Source organism: Barbus barbus, assembly GCF_936440315.1.
Source record: "Barbus barbus genome assembly, chromosome: 2".
In the NCBI taxonomy this organism is placed as follows: Eukaryota; Metazoa; Chordata; class Actinopteri; order Cypriniformes; family Cyprinidae; genus Barbus; species Barbus barbus.
Genome location: NC_136730.1, coordinates 37,129,049 through 37,147,684, shown reverse-complemented (window position 1 = coordinate 37,147,684; position 18,636 = coordinate 37,129,049). Strand labels below are relative to the sequence as shown.

At 36.8% G+C, this 18,636-nt stretch overlaps 1 protein-coding gene across 1 annotated transcript in view; it reads right to left on the bottom strand.

Annotated features, from left to right (window-relative positions):
• The window catches only part of LOC306887108 (ankyrin-2-like), an 84,731-nt gene extending 68,655 nt beyond the window's left edge, over nt 1-16,076 (bottom strand). Inside the window, exons 1-2 of the mRNA XM_079444620.1 lie at nt 15,699-16,076; nt 4,772-4,873 (exon numbers count right to left, since the gene is read on the bottom strand). Of these exons, the coding sequence (XP_079300746.1) occupies nt 4,772-4,873; nt 15,699-15,803 (207 nt within the window). The 5' untranslated portion in view covers nt 15,804-16,076. The remainder of the gene's footprint in view (nt 1-4,771; nt 4,874-15,698) is intronic.
• Between the last annotated feature and the right edge of the window lie 2,560 nt (nt 16,077-18,636).

Below are 18,636 nucleotides of genomic sequence, written 5' to 3'. Positions count from 1 at the left end.
ACAGCAAAAACGTCCCAAGTCCTTCACATAAATTAGTCTACAGGCTTTTATAAATCGGGAAAGGTCCTAATTTTGAAGTTTCGTTGCAAGTTGTTCACACATTGGCAATAAAATTATTACATACAAATTCTTACATATAAAACAAACAAACAAACAAAAAACTACAAACTCAAAGATAGACTATTTAAATGTTCACTGGAATATGTCCAACATTTTCTTTTCTTTTTTTGAACATGGTTTGACATGGTTTATTTCTTGTTCAAGCTGGTCTACACACAACAGTTGATCAGGTTAACTACATTGGTGGGGTCAAGGTCAACCTGGCAGACCCTTCTGTAGACAATCTCAGATCAGCAACAACACCATGCACATCTCCTATGCTACCCCAAATAAACAGCATGCTAGCCAAAAGAGAAAAAGCCAAAGGACATTCGATACTGCAGACCGAATCATGTGCCTGCTGTTTACCACACTGGGCACACACTGTTGCCATAGCAGAGCTGTTAACAAGCTAACATGCTTTGCACGAGGTAGGCACTTGATAATAGAGCTCCTAAAATAGCAACAAACTATCTGAGTGCATGATGAAGCACCATGAAATCAGTGGCATGAAATACTGTCAAAATTTTGTCACTCAAAATAATAAACTAAAAAGAAAAAAAGAAACACAATATAGAATATAGAAATATGAAATGTTGCATAAAATATGAAATTATTATTATTTGAAATGTATGGCGGCATGTCTTAAAAAGTGAACCATAGAAACAAACCAGTTGAATTAATCATGAACGAAACACCACTCTCACCGTGTTCCACAACAGATAAATCTGCCTCTAAAATACACTTCGGTGTGAGAATGATCATGGTCACCATATTGAAGTGTCGTTCCAAACTTAAGTGATTACTGACCACTTTAAAGGGCCCTTTGATGGGTACAATCGATGGACTCTTGACTTCAATCATTTTTAGCAGGGGCCAGATTTGCACTAGCTTGCACCATAGTAAACCCTATTTTGGTGTTAAAAAAGTACTGTCAGGAATTACTAAAGGCTTGCAGTGAAAAATTAGCAGGCGTGAACATTCACAAAAGTCATTTTTGCAGCTGACCTTATAACTTATACCCTTTCAGACGCAACATTTATGGGAGGAGACTATTTAAATGAATCACACAATATAATTTACTAAGGTTTGCTTTAAAGGGGTCATATGATGCTATTTTAAAGATCATTATTTTGTGTATTTGGTGTAACAGAATATGTTGACATGCTTTAATCTTCAAAAAACTGATTATTTTTCAAATACTGTACATCATTGTAGTTTCTCTATGCCCTGCCTCTCTCAAACACGTAATTTTCTACAAAGCCCCTCCTTCTGACAAGCGCAGTCTGCTCTGATTGGCCAGCTGACCCAGTGAATTGTGATTGGCCGAACACCACAAGCATGTGTCGGAAATGTAACGCCCCTTACCATAATCGCGAGCTTCAGCTTTCAAGTTAGTTTTAGCATCAGTTCAAGCCCGAAAGGGCAAGACACAGTGATGATGCTCATATGTATTTGCAGTACACAAGCCACGCTTAAGACGATTTCTGACAGGCTGTACACTCTGCTGCGATGTGACCCTGCTCCCCTCACACACACACACACACACACACACACACATGACGTGTTACGCACAAAACTCCATATTTGAACAGTCAATAGCAAATACTTAAACTAATAACAAAACATACTTACAGTCGCTGATTCAGAAGCGCCAGATTGTCATAGCAAAGTCGGAACTGACCCTTTTTTTTTTTAGAAATAGCCTTCGTGCACAGCCAGCCTTGTATAGAGCCCTATGAAATCCGATTAATTTTTTCCCAAATTCCGTTTAATTTTTTCCTAAATTCTGTTTTTTCGGTTTTAATTTTTATGGACTCCTTTTTAATGGTCAAATTAAATTTTATTAATCAAAAAGCATGCCTAATTAATTAAAAGCATGAAACTTTTACAATTTAACATTCATTTATTAAAAGTGTAACAACAATGACGTTTAGGGCCGTATGAAATGTTTATAATTTTCTCACCTTATGTTTTATTGTTACCAAATTCTGTGTTTTAGCATGTCTAATTATTTGAATGAATACAATTTTTTTTATTATTCTTACTGTAGCCTTATGAAATGTTTTTTCCCCCTCAGAAATTCTGTATTTAAATTTTACTGGTTATCAGATGAATGCATAAAACATTGATTTAGTTTATATTTTAATTAATGAAAATTAAACATTTACATTTTTGGCAAATAAAGGGGATTTACTATTAAAATGAAAATATTTTGTATATTTCAGCAGACGCTGAAATCACCGCGAGCGCCACGCACGCTGTGTGTGTCGTAAACAAAACCGCGCCTCTGCTCCATTCATACAGAGACGCGCAGAACATGCAAGATTCATATTTAAATTGACTTTTGCGGCTTAATATTTACAGATACTAGCCCATATCGCGATTTGATTTAAGTGTAATGACCTTGATTAATTCATCCAAACTTTGACAAATTCCGTGACATTCCGTGTTAAACTGTAAATTCCGTTTTTATGACTGGATTCCGCGATTCCGTCCGCGTTTTCTGCATCGCGGAAATCATAGGGCCCTACTTGCACTCTCCGAGGTTCACAAAACCTTCGTCCATAACATGCGTTGCACAAATTCAAACATTTGGGTTGTGCTGTTCTGTTGTAAACAAATCTTAACCAATGATTCCTAATTAGTCTATTTTCAAAAGGCCAAATAAAGTGCTTTTGCTTTCGCATAGAAACACAGCGTCTCCCTGACATGGCTGCATCAACACTAATGCGGTTACTGAAACCACGCCTTCTTTCTTTGCGTGAACATTTGGACATAATGACTGATGCTGCATTCCAATCTGAAGAGCTCACCCCTATGCCCTAATCCCTTTGAAGGGCTTGCCCTTCAGAATAAGAGCTTCGAAGGGATGAAGGGTGTTCCTTAAAACACACCTCTTGTAGAACCATTTAAAGAACCCGCATTTTGCAGAACCAATTAAAGAGGCGCCATTGTCACACAAGAATCAAGGGTAGGGGGCCAAAAAACTGTTCCTTAAAACCCGCATTTTGCAGAACCAATTAAAGAGGCACCATTGTCACACAATTAAACTTGCGCAAAGAATTGGAGGCAAGTGTCCATTAAGCCGGGCTCACACTGTGCGATTTTTAATAGTCTTTTGCGATTGTTGCTTGTCACACTGTACGAACATGATCCCCATGTCAGACTGTAGGATCTCAGTTGTCTTAATGTCAGACTGTACGACAGTCAAAACGCGACAAAAACGGACGTACTTTTTTTTTTTTTTTTTTACAAAAACGGACGTACTCAAGAAGACTTGTCCGGAGTGTTACGTCATCAATACGTGACCCGCGTTCTCTCGCTATAATGGTAGCTAGCAAACAACAGCAACGTTAGTTGTAGCGTTAGTTTTATTAATTACATGCCTTGATGTAAAAAAACAAAACAAAACAAAAAAACGAAAAAAGACGAAGTGTGTGGAGCAAGTCATGGCTGGGCAAAGAGGACTTTATGGACTTCCAGTTCTACAGAGCGAACTTGAGGTAATTGAGGTAATTTTGTTATTCGAGTTTAAACATCCTGCCCCTTAATAAATAAACTTTAAGTAAACTTTACTTTGTACATATATTGTTTTTACAAATAATGAATGGTTTGAAGTTGTTGCGCTAATTGCGTCATCAAGTTCAGTGGTCCTATTGGTTCTTGGTTTGACGGTCGTCGTAGGAGATGTCACACTGCAGGAAAGTGTCTGAAATCTTCTGACACTGCCAGAATTTAATCGGAGGAAAAAATTTATCGCAACGGCCATTAATCGGCTGTCGGTGAACATGTCAAACCAGTGATCTAGACAACCGATTTTAGCCTAGGATTATAGGAATCTTTCAGGATTTTCAAAATTTGTCTCAGACGACCACATCGTGGCCAAAATCACACAGTGTGAGCCAGGCTTTACTTGTACTTCAAAATCCTTCATTCTGAAGTGCCCTTTCAAATTGCCAGCTTTACCAGAATTCTAAAGCACTAAGCGATTTTGAAAAACGCTTTTGACCACAGCATTTGTCCCAAAACACACTTGTAGCCAATCAGCAGTAAGGGTGTGTGTCTTTTAATGATATAGGGAAGAGAGCGCTCAATTTGAGTGCACATGATGGATATTAGCAGATCGACTATAGATAGAGAGGGATGGCAAAAAATAAATATCAGAGAAACAAAACATTAAAAAGAAAGGTTACGATCAGGCAAGAGGGTAGGACCCACGTAAATATCGGAGCAGCTTTCCACTGGTGGAGAGAACTCAAGGAGCAGGAAGGGCTTGAATTGTACACTGAGGTTGCGTTGTTTGTTCATGATAGGTGAGTAAAGTTGATTTAGCGTCATTTCACACAACTTATCCGTGTTGGCTTTTGTTTGAATATGCTTGTGTGTCATCTTCCCTTGTTTCTGCGATCGTCATTGCCATGGTTGTGTATGTACGTGTGGGGAGGAGATATCAAAATAGGGGCGAGGTCCTGTTGGGGTATGGGCGTGTTTGTTTTGGTGCGTTCAAATATCAACATTGTTTGGCAAAAATCGCTTAGTGCACCTTTAAAACCTCCAACAAAACCATTCAGGAGCTGACCATGTTCCAAATTTTGTCAGAAATTCCAGTAGGAAACCTATACACATTTCTTTATGATATTTGACAAAATACACAAAGAGAGACTCCTACCTGATTACAAGTGCTGATGTCAACTCCGCCTTTCAAATACTCCAGAACCTTGTCAATATTTCCTGCTCTTGCTGCTCGAAGGAAACTGGTATTGCTGTCCGACTAGGGGAAAAAAAGGAAAATTACATCATTAGTACAGGTTAACATCTTTTTATTTACATTTATTAATTTAGCAGTTGCTTTTATGTAAAACAACATACAAATTCGGAATACAACAAGTGATTCATCTTAAGGAGACAATAACACAACAAGTGTTTCAAATATCTTACAGGATAGTACAAGCTAGAACAGGGAGGTATAAGGGACATAAGAAATAGTGAAAGCATTTATTTTTATTATTCAACAGGATAAAGTTAAGTGCACACAAATGAGATGAGATTTAAGCTGTTTCTCGAATATTGTCAACATTTTTTAATATTTTATCTCTCAATTACTTTAGTCTCTAGTAATGTTCTGAACATTAACTCACTACAAGTAATTTTTGATGTGGATAAAGGTGGATTTTGGAATATTTTGTTCTATAGAAATGGACATTATGAACAACATACTTAAAATAAACAGTTTAAAAAAACAGATTGAAATGCACAAGGTTGTCAAAAAGTTTTAAGAAGTCTACTGGTTCATGCAAAGATAGATTTGAAGGAGCAGCTAGAAAAAACATTGCAGTCTGCGTAAAACTGCAATGCACCATTAGTACCTCAGCAGAAAGATTGCAGACGTGGAGTGAGGAACTACACAGCATACTTAGTGAACTGAGTATATAAATGTGAACCCATATGCAGAGCTTCAGAGAGAAAATTAATTCAGTGAGTGAGTGTTTATGAGCAAAAACAGTTACATAAGTACATGCATTGTGCATTTGTTTTTAAAACAATGCACAATGCATGTACTTCTGTAACTGTTTTTGCTCATAAACTATAGTACTATAATGTATATGTATGTGTATGTACCTTTTTTCTGCTGGCTTCTCACGCTGTCACTGACTGACATATGAATCGCACACATAAAGGCACTGATAGGTGATTTTGCTTTGGAAACAATATATATATATATATATATATATATATATATATATATATATATATGTGTGTGTGACCTGTGTTGGCAAAATGAGTCACAATGACCAAATTTTTCTCCATTAAAAGACCCTCAAAATTATATGACTTGTTGAAATCGGACAAAAAAGGACTGAGCGACATCCATTTCAAGACGACGAAGTCAGCAATGTCAGTTCTGATAAAATCCAAGTTGAATTTTCTGAAGTTTCCAAAGCAAAATCACCTAGCAGTGCCTGTATGTGTGCGATTCATATGTCAGTCAGCGACAGCGTGAGAAGCCAGCAGAAAAAAGGTACATATACATTATAGTACTATAGTAAACATTAGCCATTTTTCAAACATATCAAGGCGCACTTTGTCCCATGTGGTATATTTAAGATGTGTGTGGCACTTACTGCATTTTGACAATGTAAATTAAGGAAGCTATATGCAAAACATATACTGGACCATGTTAAGGCCCTGTAATATAAACAGTATTACTTTAATTTATGTGACTACCTTGAAATCAATAATGGCATCTCTTAGGGGTGGGTGATTTGACCAAAATCTTATATCACGATATGACTAATTTTATATCATGATAACGATATACATCACATTTTTTTATATTAAAATCTTTGATACCATAGAATTTTCATACTCCTTGTCACCAATGTCAATATCAAACTAATTAAAGCCTAAAAATAGACCAAAAAAACCCTCAAGCTCACTGAAGATAAATAAACAGTCAGTGATGAAATAAGGATAAGAAACTAATTGCAAGCAATAGGACAAAAAAACTACAATAAATTAGAAACTCTACATACATTTTGTAAATTAATTAGTCTTCACTGTGTTAATTCTATCTAGATATAATTAGCACGTATTATGTATAGATTCTATACATATATACAAATATCATTGTTATTATTTTTAATATCATCTTATTAAAGTTACAAAAGTGATTTAGTCAAGAGCAGTGAGAGATTTTCTCCCACTGTTGTTTGATTAATATGAATGGCAGGCAGGACGGACATTGGACAGCTTTAAGACCGAAGTCCTGATCCAATATAATGTAACATATGCGTTTTCTTTTTCAGCTGTTTACTCTCTCTTAAGACCTAAAATCACTGTGTTTATAAAGATACTTGCAAAGACAGGGATTCTGATCCATATAAGTGTGTTTATGTAATCGTTCAAAGCCAATAAAGCGGCAAAAAATGCACCCTCCTCTCACACAGAGACATATAGCTCTGTTGTTGTGTATCAACGCCTTAAAATCAGTTCTTTTAAAACTGCAGTGCTTAAAAACGCATTTCCATGCTACAGATTTAGTCCCTCATTTAGTTAACGAGCTCCTCGTTTTGTCCTGGCTGGTTGTTCTCCACCTGGTTCTGTCTCCCTTCACACCCCCAAATCCAAATGATGAAACAGTATTACCGTAAACAATGTATTTTACGACACCACAAAATAAACGATAGAGCATAATATGAAACGACAGACTTTTTATTTCGTCCATCCGATATATATTGTCATACCGCACAGCCCTAGCATCTCTTTTAAAAACTGATGATAATAGTGCTCTGCTCTTGTCCAGGTTAAGTTCCACATGCATTAAATAGTGGCGTGTGATCATATAATCAATGTAGCTTGAAGTACTGATTGTGTAAATTGTATGAGTGGTATGAGTGTAAAGACTGAATAAAAATGGGAGCAGTACAATTAAATAGCTGCATTGCACTTTATTAAATAACTTTTTACCATTTTATTTACCATTCATTGTTATTTTTTAAATATTCTTTTATGCTTTTTTTATAGATAGGACAGTAGAGACGACAGGAAAGCACTGGGAGGAGATAGGGAACGGCACCGGCAAAGGACCTCAAGACGGGATTCGAACTCGGGTCACCATAAAGTGGTCACCACATGTCAATGCACTAACCACGAAGCTATTGGCGCTGGCCCATTTATTGTTATTTTATTTAGAAAATAAATATATTATACTTTAATTATGTAATATGCAACACTTTGAATTATTAAATGCATATTTGCTTTACAGAAACAGTTTAAGGAATATAATTACCTTTAAAATGGGTTTCTTTTTAAAGCCACAACTACAGCTGGTTTTATCTAAATGCAGATAGGTTAAACATAATTTTGCCATAGCTATATACAGATAAAGACATTCCCATTGCTGAAATAAATAAATAAATAATAATAATAATAACAATAATATTGAAGAAACTGTAATTTTTTTTCTGCTTATGCTCATTTCAGTTTGTCGTACAACCGTTTCAGAAAGGAGGTTAAGTGAAATCTCGGAGTATGTTAACCCTGAAATCTGAGAAACTCTGGGTTTTCCGTTTCAAAATGGGAGGTTTGTGGGAAAGCAGGTTAAGTCAAGCCCGTTTCTGAAAGAGAGGTAACTTACTTAGAGTCAGTTACCATGGTAACTTACTCTGTGAACCTAACCTGGTCGGAAGCAGGTTTTCTTTGGTAAATCTCCTCCCCCTTTTCAAAGTGTTAGCGATGTTTTAATACCTCATTCATTCATTCACGCTGCAAAATTGCTTTTCTTACTGAGATGCAGTATTTTTGTCTTATTTCAAGTACAAATATCAAAAAATTCTTAATATGCATTTTATATACCAAAAATGGTCTACATTTAGTCTACATTTCTTTTAAGTGCATTTTACATAAAACAAGTACAATTGTCCGCCATAGGGTAAGAAAAATAATCTTAATGCAAACGGAAACAAGAATATTTTGAATTTTTTACCCCATTGGAAGATAATTTGCAAAATAAGAAAAATGCACTTTAAAACATCGGCGATGCAGAGCACATTATATATATTTTTGGACTGTAGCTCAGCACGGTAAAAATCTGTTTAAATGAGGCTAATTTGATAAATGACGTTCACTTGATAACATCTTTCTGTGACGTCTGGAAGTAACCCAATAATCAGAATGTCCTTCAGGATTTCCACTGTGGTTGAATGCATTGATGACAAGCATATCCCCACCGTCGCACCTTCTGAAAATGAAACTGATTACTTTATGGAATGGAAGGATGCCAGATGGAGGGGTAGTACGAGCCGTATCCACCACCACAGCTGTTCAATAAACAAATTATTCACAATTTTTTTTGGTCATCTTTATTTCCTAATACAAAATCAAAATTTATTATTTTTACTTTTGGATTTTAGAAATCTTCCAATATTTGCCCATCTCCTCTCCTTGGATTAGAGAATATTTAATTAGCCTATGTGAAAAGAGTGTTTTAGACTATGTGGAAAAAGCTACAGCGCATTGAAATAGACATTGAATGCTATTTAATGTTTGTAAAGTTATGCATTTAGCCCACACCCATGAACCTTTCATGTTTAAAGCTTTACCATGAATGAATTGTGTTTTTATAGTTTCTTTTTTTAGCTGCTGCCACATTCTTGTTTCTTTTTTCTGTCTTTTTCCTTATTTTTTGTGTGTGTGGCCATGGGATACCATTAAAATGAATATTAGTTCAATAATTTACAGTTTTCACCTCTGATATTATAACAGTTATTAAGTTATGACAGTTATTGAGAATTAAAGTTACGCATTGACGGAAGAACGAGCGCTGACATCTTTTGGCAGAAGCTCTTGCCATGGTGAATCGTAATTTCGGCACTCTGCTCATGATCATGACTTTTCATAGTCACGGTGCATGCGCTTAACTCGGAGTCAACCTACTCAGAGTTGAGCAAACTAACTCAGTTCAGCTGTTCTGTAACCGAAAACTCAGTTTCCCATCTCAGAGTAAAGCCCGGCTCACACTGTGCGATTTTGGCCACGATTTGTTCGTCTGAGACAAATTTAGAAAATCCTAAAAGATTTCTATTATCCTAGGCTAAAATCGGTTGTCTAGATCGCTGGTTTGACTTGTTCACCGACAGCCGATTAATTCCTCCGATTAAATTCTGGCAGTGTCAGAAGATTTCAGACACTTTCCTGCAGTGTGACATCTCCTACGACGACCGTCAAACCAAGAACCAATAGGAGCACTGAACTTGATGACGCAATTAGCGCGACAACTTCAAACTTCAACTTCGTTATTTGTAAAAACAATATATACAAAGTAAAGTTTACTTAAAGTTTATTTATTAAGGGGCAGGAAGTTTAAACTCGAATAACAAAATTACCTCAAGTTCGCTCTGTAGAACTGGAAGTCCATAAAGTCCTCTTTTGCCCAGCCATGATTTGCTCCACACACGTCGTCTTTTTCGTTTGTTTTTTTTTTACATCAAGGCATGTAATTAATAAAACTAACGCTACACGTTGCTGTTGTTTGCTAGCTACCATTATAGCGAGAGAACGCGGGTCACGTATTGATGACGTAAAACTCCGGACAAGTCTTCTTGCTTACGTCCGTTTTTGTCGCGTCTGGACTGTCGTACAGTCTGACATTAAGACAACTGAGATCCTACAGTCTGACATGGGGATCATGTTCGTACAGTGTGACAAGCAACAATCGCAAAAGACTATTAAAAATCGCACAGTGTGAGCCCGGCTTAAGTCAACTCAGAGTTCAAGTTTAAACTCAGAGTTGGTTGAACTTCCTTATTGAAACAGGCCCCTCTTCCGTGTGTGATGCAACCTGTTTGTGTTTGTAAAGTGTCACTTCTCCAGGGGCTACAGCAGGCGTCTGTCTGTCTGGCTCCTACACTGTGTTTGTCCCTGTTTGTGATCTCTATATAGAGGAGGCATCTTAGGATAACACTCTGGAGAGTTAGGTCTGTGCTCAGGGAGATTTTGCTTAATGAGAAATGTAGCTACCTCAGTAACACCTTAATTCAAAATATAAATCAAAATGTTTCATTTAAGGAACACAACCTTTCAGGTGGGTAAGCTTACCATGTTCAACCAAATGATTAAGTTAATAAACATTATGATTAAAGATCGCATTTAATTAAAACTTTTGTGGGTTTTAGTTCATGTATATTAACTATTATCTGTAATTATTTGTGTGAATTAATCTTTCTCTTGATGACACACAAGAAAAAAATACCCAAAATCTTTATGATCTTGATCATGAGTGTGTATGCAAATGTTTGTTCAATAAAATGGACTCTAGAATGAGACTGTTCCTTCCCCAATTAAAAGGCTAAAAGTTTTACATTCCTTTATATACATTATTACTGTTTTACTGTAGAATATTTTAGTAGGTACGCCCCAATTTGTGTATTTAAATTATACGTTATTTTATTATGCAGTAAAAAAGTGTGAGTAGTGTGTTTACAATGAAAATCCCAAAAAGATTAGCAGACTACAATGCTGGATGACAAAATGACCTTGTAAAATTCAAACATTAGACAGTACATACTGCATATTGTGTAATTAATTTGGGAAATGTCATTTAATTTGCAGACTTATCATAGTACAATGTGAAATAGTATTAGAAATTTAAACTAATGCCTTGTATGTTCTGAATCATTTTAGAAGTGATCAACAATATAATGTTAAATACTTGTCAAAATAAGATTCAACTAAAGTTTTGCCAACCTAACCATCCTACAACCCAACAAACATAATATAAGTCAATGGATCACTAATTGGCTAGTTGAGCATAAAACATTCATTCAGAGAGTGCCTCTCTGCTTGAATTCATACACTGTGTGAAGGATTTATGAATAATTCAGAATCCCATGACAAGTAAAACTAGAAACATTCTCATCCCAGCCCAGTAACCAAGGAGACCAGCAGTTCTGCCCTTTTCTGAGACCACACAACACAAACACAAACGCTCTTGTCTGTCAAGACGAATAATTCATTTAAAATCATTTCCCCACATTATATGCTGCATTCCCTGCAAAACAAGACCTAGATTAGCATGATCCAGCTAGTGTACCACTATGACCATACTGGTCTCAAGCAAATCTTAAACTGGTAAAACTAGGTAACCAGACTGATCTGGTGATGCTAGTGAATTAAGAAACTCTTGCTGGTTGAGCTAGTTAAAGAACTAGGTTGGGATCTGTTTGGACGATTGGTCTCCCGGCATGAAATGTCCAAAACATCTCTAAAACCATCAAAACAAACAAGCCTAACTTGCAGGTATCTGCCTATTAGCATGTTTCTAACTGTTATCATTAGTACTAATCCACATACTGGATAAAACAGAATAGTTTCATAGTTTCAAAACCTAGTGTATATATTTGATCCAGAAATAACCCTGTTGAGCCACTGCCTCAGTAAGATATCTTCTAGTGAAGTGTGTCTTGACATAAGAATGGAGACATGCAAAAAAAGAATTATGTACCAAAAAAAAACCATGCATAATTAAATGTTATTATATTTACGTAAAGGATTGAAGAAAATAAATAGCTGTTTTTAGACACACTGTAAACCATTCAATTTCAGAACAAACACATTCATACAATGCATAAAAAGAAACAAATGAGCATCTGCTGAAATGCCAACCCAGAGTTCCAACCTAAAAACATTGCTGTACTTAGAGTAAGAGAATGTAGTGAAGTACCATTTTTACAAATATCTATGAACTGCAGTGTACAAATGCAGTGTTGTTTCACCAATTTATGTATGTAATTACAGCGTACGGGTTTATGGAATTTGAGAGATTATGGCTGAAATATGTTCTGTAAGGCTTCTTTGAAACAATGTCTATTGTTTAAAGGTCTAAATAAATAAAATATACTTCACCTGACAACAGTTGTAGTATTCAGTGATAATATGAAAATGTCTGATGATTGCACAAAGAAAAGATCTAGAACATACACTATGAATAATTGCAACTGTGCTATTTTACTTCTTTTCAGCCACTGGCTTAAGGGTTAGAGAAAAAACTAACTGGCTTAGATAGATTTGCAGAATTAATTTGATAGTTGTAGCAGTAGCAGTGCTCAAGGACACAGGAAGTCAAGAGGATAGATTGTGTACAGCAGCAGTTTTGAATACTGCAGCCAAAGTACTTTATTAGTCATGCTCAGCTTGACGCAGGAAACTAATGTCACAGTTTGCAAGTTAAGAGGCAACAAATTCAACACTATAAATGGACAATAGCGCACACACTAATTTAAAAAAATAAGGCAAAAACGGCTGTCATTCAAGGCCAAATGATCCAAATGAACACTCATAAAGAAATAGATGTTCCATTTATCCGGTCAGAGAGTGCTTATTCATTGTTTCATGATAGAGTCACACAGGATGTGCAAACCATTTTCACATGTTCTGTTATGATGTCAAGTTTATACAATCCTTTTCATGTTACATATTGTTCTAAAGCAGCATTACAGAAATGACATTTTTGTAGTCCAAATTGAGCACTTTATGGGGATCTGCCCTGTTGAATTACCCAGTGCCCCATTTGGTTCTTTCTGTCTCTTCCATTGCCTCTGGAGATGGATGTTTGGCACATGCCTATGGCACATGCTTGTATGCCATCCACCAAAAATTATGCTTCCGACAATATTTGCGAGAATGCAAGTAGATGCAAGTAGTGCATCTTTTGCTGGTACACTTTAAAAAATGCTGAAGTAGATAAGTGCAACTTTGGGTCAAATATGAACTAACCAAACTGCTGGGTTAAATTTCTTAATTACATTTTTAACCCAGAGATTGGGTTAGTCCAAGTTGGGTTGAAACAGCCCAGCGGTTTTTAGAGTGTAGCACTTGTCTCTGGTGGCTCTCCTGGAGGAGCTTCTTTGGGAGATCCCGATTGGAGTATATCTACTTTCTCAAGTTTGGGCCACCGTGCATCCCTGGCTGGAAATATTGGGTTTGACCTCTGCGCTATGGATTTACACGGACTGTAAGCCAATAGTGTAAATCTTATCAGCTGTTTGCTTGTTTTAGTGGCCACAACAGGGACAACAGGGTTGTTGCTGCTACAAAGCAAAGGGCATTGTATGTTTATAAGGTGTATTACACACACTTTTTAAAATTTAGTTTTAATTATACAACGGCTTGACTCCTGGTTCCTAGGTTTTATCTGTTTGAACAGGTGTCAGTTCATATTATTCTATCAGTCTGTGCATATGTTCATAGATTGATAAACTGGTGCAAACTTTGTGTTGCTTTGTATGACATTGTGATAGAGTGTCCCAATAGCATCAACTTCTGATTGAAGAGAATGTCTTGGTTATGCGTGTAATCCTAGATACCTGAGTAGGGAACAAAATGCTGAGCAGCTGCCATATTTCTATACTACTGCTACAATTCCTTTGTGGAAAAATCTAAGAAGTATGGACCTCAGATGTGGCTAAACAAAATCAATTTTAACCTAAACATTTAGCGTTGGTTAGAGTAAAAGCACAACATTATGTGAAGCTTTCTGCTGTAATTCTGTGGGTGTAGAGTCTGTGCAGACTATTCACCCACAATATTAAAACAAGCATTTAATTCACCTACTGCTTTCTATCTCTGTCTGGCTCAATCTCCTCCCCACCCCCCTCAATACTTCATGAACTAAGAAGGAGGTACAGCAGACCAACTATAGCTGTTTATCAATTCAATCTCTGTAACAATCACTAATTGCTTTTGAAATATTGCACAACATGCAGTCTACATCCAACAGAGATTTATCCGACATTTGTGGCCTCAGTTAGCCAATAGCTGTATTTGACTCCACAAAATACCTAGCATACTCATCTACTTTAACTTGGCATCACAATTTTGATCCCACTCACATTCATATAAAAGGTCATGCCAGGATTATAGCTGCCATGGAAACAGCCTTTTTAAAACCTTACAACACAAAGAACAAAAATCCATGTAGTCTGCTAACGGACTCTTCTACTGCAGGTGAAAACAGTGTTGATGACTTTATTCGAAAACTGATATTAGTGCCAAAACAAAGGAGTCAGTCATTTTGTCAATGAGATTTATTTTCACATTTGACTAATTGCTTAGCTTAATTTTGTTATTATATGAAATTCTGCATCTCTCCAACAACATCATTTAACTATCTTGCCATCTATACTTATTTTAGAAGCCACAGGGGTTTATATCAGAGCTGCTTCCTTGACCCAATCCACAAAGGAAAGCAAGCCGGATAAGTTTAACATCAATAGCTTAATGACTACCTATATGAGAAAACACACTCGTGAAATATTAATATAATACATAGTGTTATCAAAATACAAAGTAATCGCATTGCCTAAAAGAACACTCAGATTAATTTTTGCATGTTTTAAACACCATTTATGCATGGTTGGGAGCAGCATCTTGAAAATATGTACACTTGAATGAATCAAAAAATGATCTGAGTGGCTTTACAAACAATTTACACAGAAATTCATTCTGTTTGTGTTTTATGAATGAGCCCCAATGTATTCAGAAATTCTTTCTGCTCATATTTCAAGAGTAAGGCCTAAAGAGTCTGAATATGGCAAACATAATTGCACAATGAAAAGACATACAGCAAAATAAACCAATACACATGCACATAAGACCATAAAATGTCCCAAATATACATAACCAGTGCAACATTGTATTCTTGACGGATTAAGTAGAATTAAACCATGTAAAACTGGGCCTCATAAGCTGCTGAAGTTTTGTTACCTGTCAAGAAGAATCTCATGAGTGACTATCAAAGGCACGAAAATATCACAGCAAACCTGGATTGATATAAGGCTGCCATAGTCTTCATTGATTTGTGAAGCTGAAGACTATTACCTGCGACTAAACTTTCAGGGAAACGTCACATTCAGCTTTGTAGGACAATGTATAATGAACATCAAGGTGCTAATTCTGCACTTCTAAAGATCCAGATTTATCAACCAACTTCATGTCTGCTCAATAATAGAATAGAAACACTTAGCAAAAATCTCCCTCACTGAAACTGCGTATGAAACAGCTACCTAGGCAAATATGTATACAAAAATATTAAATCTTACCAGGGAGTCCATGCTTTCACTTTGATCTGATTCAATGTTTGTAAGCATATCATCTTCTGCAGGAGTTTTGACTCTATGTGCCTTACGCATTGCTGCATTGCCCATGGTGGATATACAAGGATGTGAAAAGAAATCCTGAAACCATCAAATAAGGCTATTCCTTTTGGCTCCCATTTCTGAGCCCAACAGAGAAGCACCACACTGTTCTACCAGTTTATCTATCACTTAGACAGACAACTAGTCCCTTCCATAACCAGTGGAGCTCTACCGCAGCTAACTACTGGGTGCTAATGCTTCTCCTTCATTGCTAATTTGAGCCCTGGCTATTTTTACACCCACAAGCCAAGCTATGCATGTCAATGGTGGCATGTTTGGGATGTGGGAACAGGGAGGATGACATGGCCAAAACAGGGAGGTAAGGTGGGAGATTTCAGGGGCTCCTTCTCAGCACCCAGTGCTCCAATGGCCACCAAGGATCATGTTAACAGAAGTGCCTCTATCCAATGAGCATTAAACAAACATGCCGATTTGAGTATTCATGATGTCAGAGGTGTGGGTGGGGGATAGAGAACATTCAAGGTTATTTGCTCACATTGCTGTAAGTTACTCAGTATTACTTGTTTATACAAATTTGGTCAAAGAAATAACATTACACTTACATATGTGCTTGTTAGTGTCATGTTTAGAATTTTTATCACAAATGCACAGTACAACACAGTGCTAATATTTAACCTTCATGATCAATGACACAATTAATTTGTCATTCCTTGTCCTTTGAGTTGCCATTTCATGGTGTGTGTGTGTGTGTGTGTGTGTGTGTGTGAGAGTGTGAGTGTGTATGTGTTTAAAAGAAATGGTTGGAACTTGTGTGTGAATGTATGACGTTTAATACAGAAGCAAATGCTTTGAGCTGACATTTAATGAGCTCAACAATAGACCTTCTCTACACAATAAACCAACTGTTTTGGCTAAAATATTTTCCATTCAATTAAATATTTTAACATGGAGCCCATTCAACAAAGAGCCCATTTGAGGGTCCATCCACTTCAACTAACCACAAACCACATTTTCAGTGTGGTGTAAAGAGACATTGTTTAGCAGACTGTTATCGTTATCAAAATACACTTCATCAAATTGTCATTCTGGTCCCTACAACAAGTGATTATATGGCTTCAGAAGACATTCTTCTTAAGAATATTTTCAAGAATCTTTACCCACTTTACCAGTCTTTACTTCCTTATTCTTTGGCACCTAAATGATCTTTTTAAGTGCCAAAGACTTACATCTTGATATTTGAGTAAAGATTTGCTCTAAGCTTCATAAAGCACAGAAACATTTTCCAATGCAAACCACCAATTACAAAGCCCCTCCCCTTATCACGCACCATGTCTATTCACTAAGCAAACATCACGTTCCTGCACTGATAGAGGATTTTATTTCAATCTTCCTCTTGCTGCGTAGAGGACATAATCTTTTGGTCTGGACAGACAACAAACTTCTTTAATCTCTAGTAAACCATGTGGTCGGGGGGAGTGCGGTGGAGCAAAAGAGCTACTCACTCCTGCTGTGGGGAACATAACCACTTTATGCACAACAGACAGAATTCCTAAGAACCACTTACATAAATTTACTATTATGCATTAAACCCAACTCACAGTTTCTTCCAAAAATAATCTAGTTGTGTTTGCCCATACATTACTCATTGGCACAATACTGGGGTATAGTGGGTGGCTGTAAGGTGTTGCTGTCAGGTTGCTATGGATCTTATTTAACGTGCCTTTAAGTGGTCGCTTAGGTAGTTCTGGGTGGTTGTCTACCCTTAAATCTTTATGATATCCTAGTCCTAGATATAGATGTTCCCCTTCAGTGTTAGTCTATGGGATTTTCCCCCCACATATTATTATGAAAAAGTCTTTATAAGTCATAAAGTCATAGAGTCATAGAATGTTTAACAAGGATTCTCAACTTGAACAAGAAAGGAGGGATGGGAGTCGAATAAACACTGTTTATATATATATATATATATATATACATGAAGTGAAGTGACATACTGCCAAGTATGGTGACCCATACTAGGAAATTCGTGCTCTGCATTTAACCCATCCAACATGCACACACACAGCAGTGAACACCCACACACACCGTGAACATACACCCGGAGCAGTGGGCAGCCATTTATGCTGCGGCACCCGGGGAGCAGTTTGGGGTTCGGTGCCTTGCTCAAGGGCACCTCAGTCGTGGTATTGAGGGTGGAGAGAGCGCTGGACATTCACTCCCCCCACCTACAATCCCTGCCGGCCCGAGACTCGAACCCGCAACCTTTTCCAACTCTCTAAACATTAGGCCACGACTTCCCCATATTATATACCTATACCATATATATGTATATTCTATATACATATATATGTTAAATCAATGATTTTTTATCTTAATATCATGCTTTTAATGTGATGCTGTAGTACTACAATGCATCATTGGATTGCTGTTTGACAGGACATACCCAAACAAAGTCTGTGTAAACTCTGGCCTAATATGATGAACAGACACATATGTATTTATTAACCTTAATAGCACTGGCATCATTTCGAGACAAAAATTGTTTAAAATGTCACAACCACATCACTTATAAATCAATGGCAGTGAACATTCAATAGAACTTTCATGGCAGTGATTCTTGCTATAACACACACACACACACACACAAATCAAACAAATAAAGTGTCTGGGGCTATGTTTCCATAGTAACTCAGACATCTGCACTGCAACACATTTTAAAACACTAAACCCGTGAATGCCCTTGATGTTGCTACAAAGCAGAAAGCCTGAACTGATGATGCACATTATTACCTCTGGACATAACATGCTGGACAAAGATAAATACATATTCTAATCTCTTCTGCAATGTTACGTAGGTCAGTCATTTTGCTTAGTATGTTTC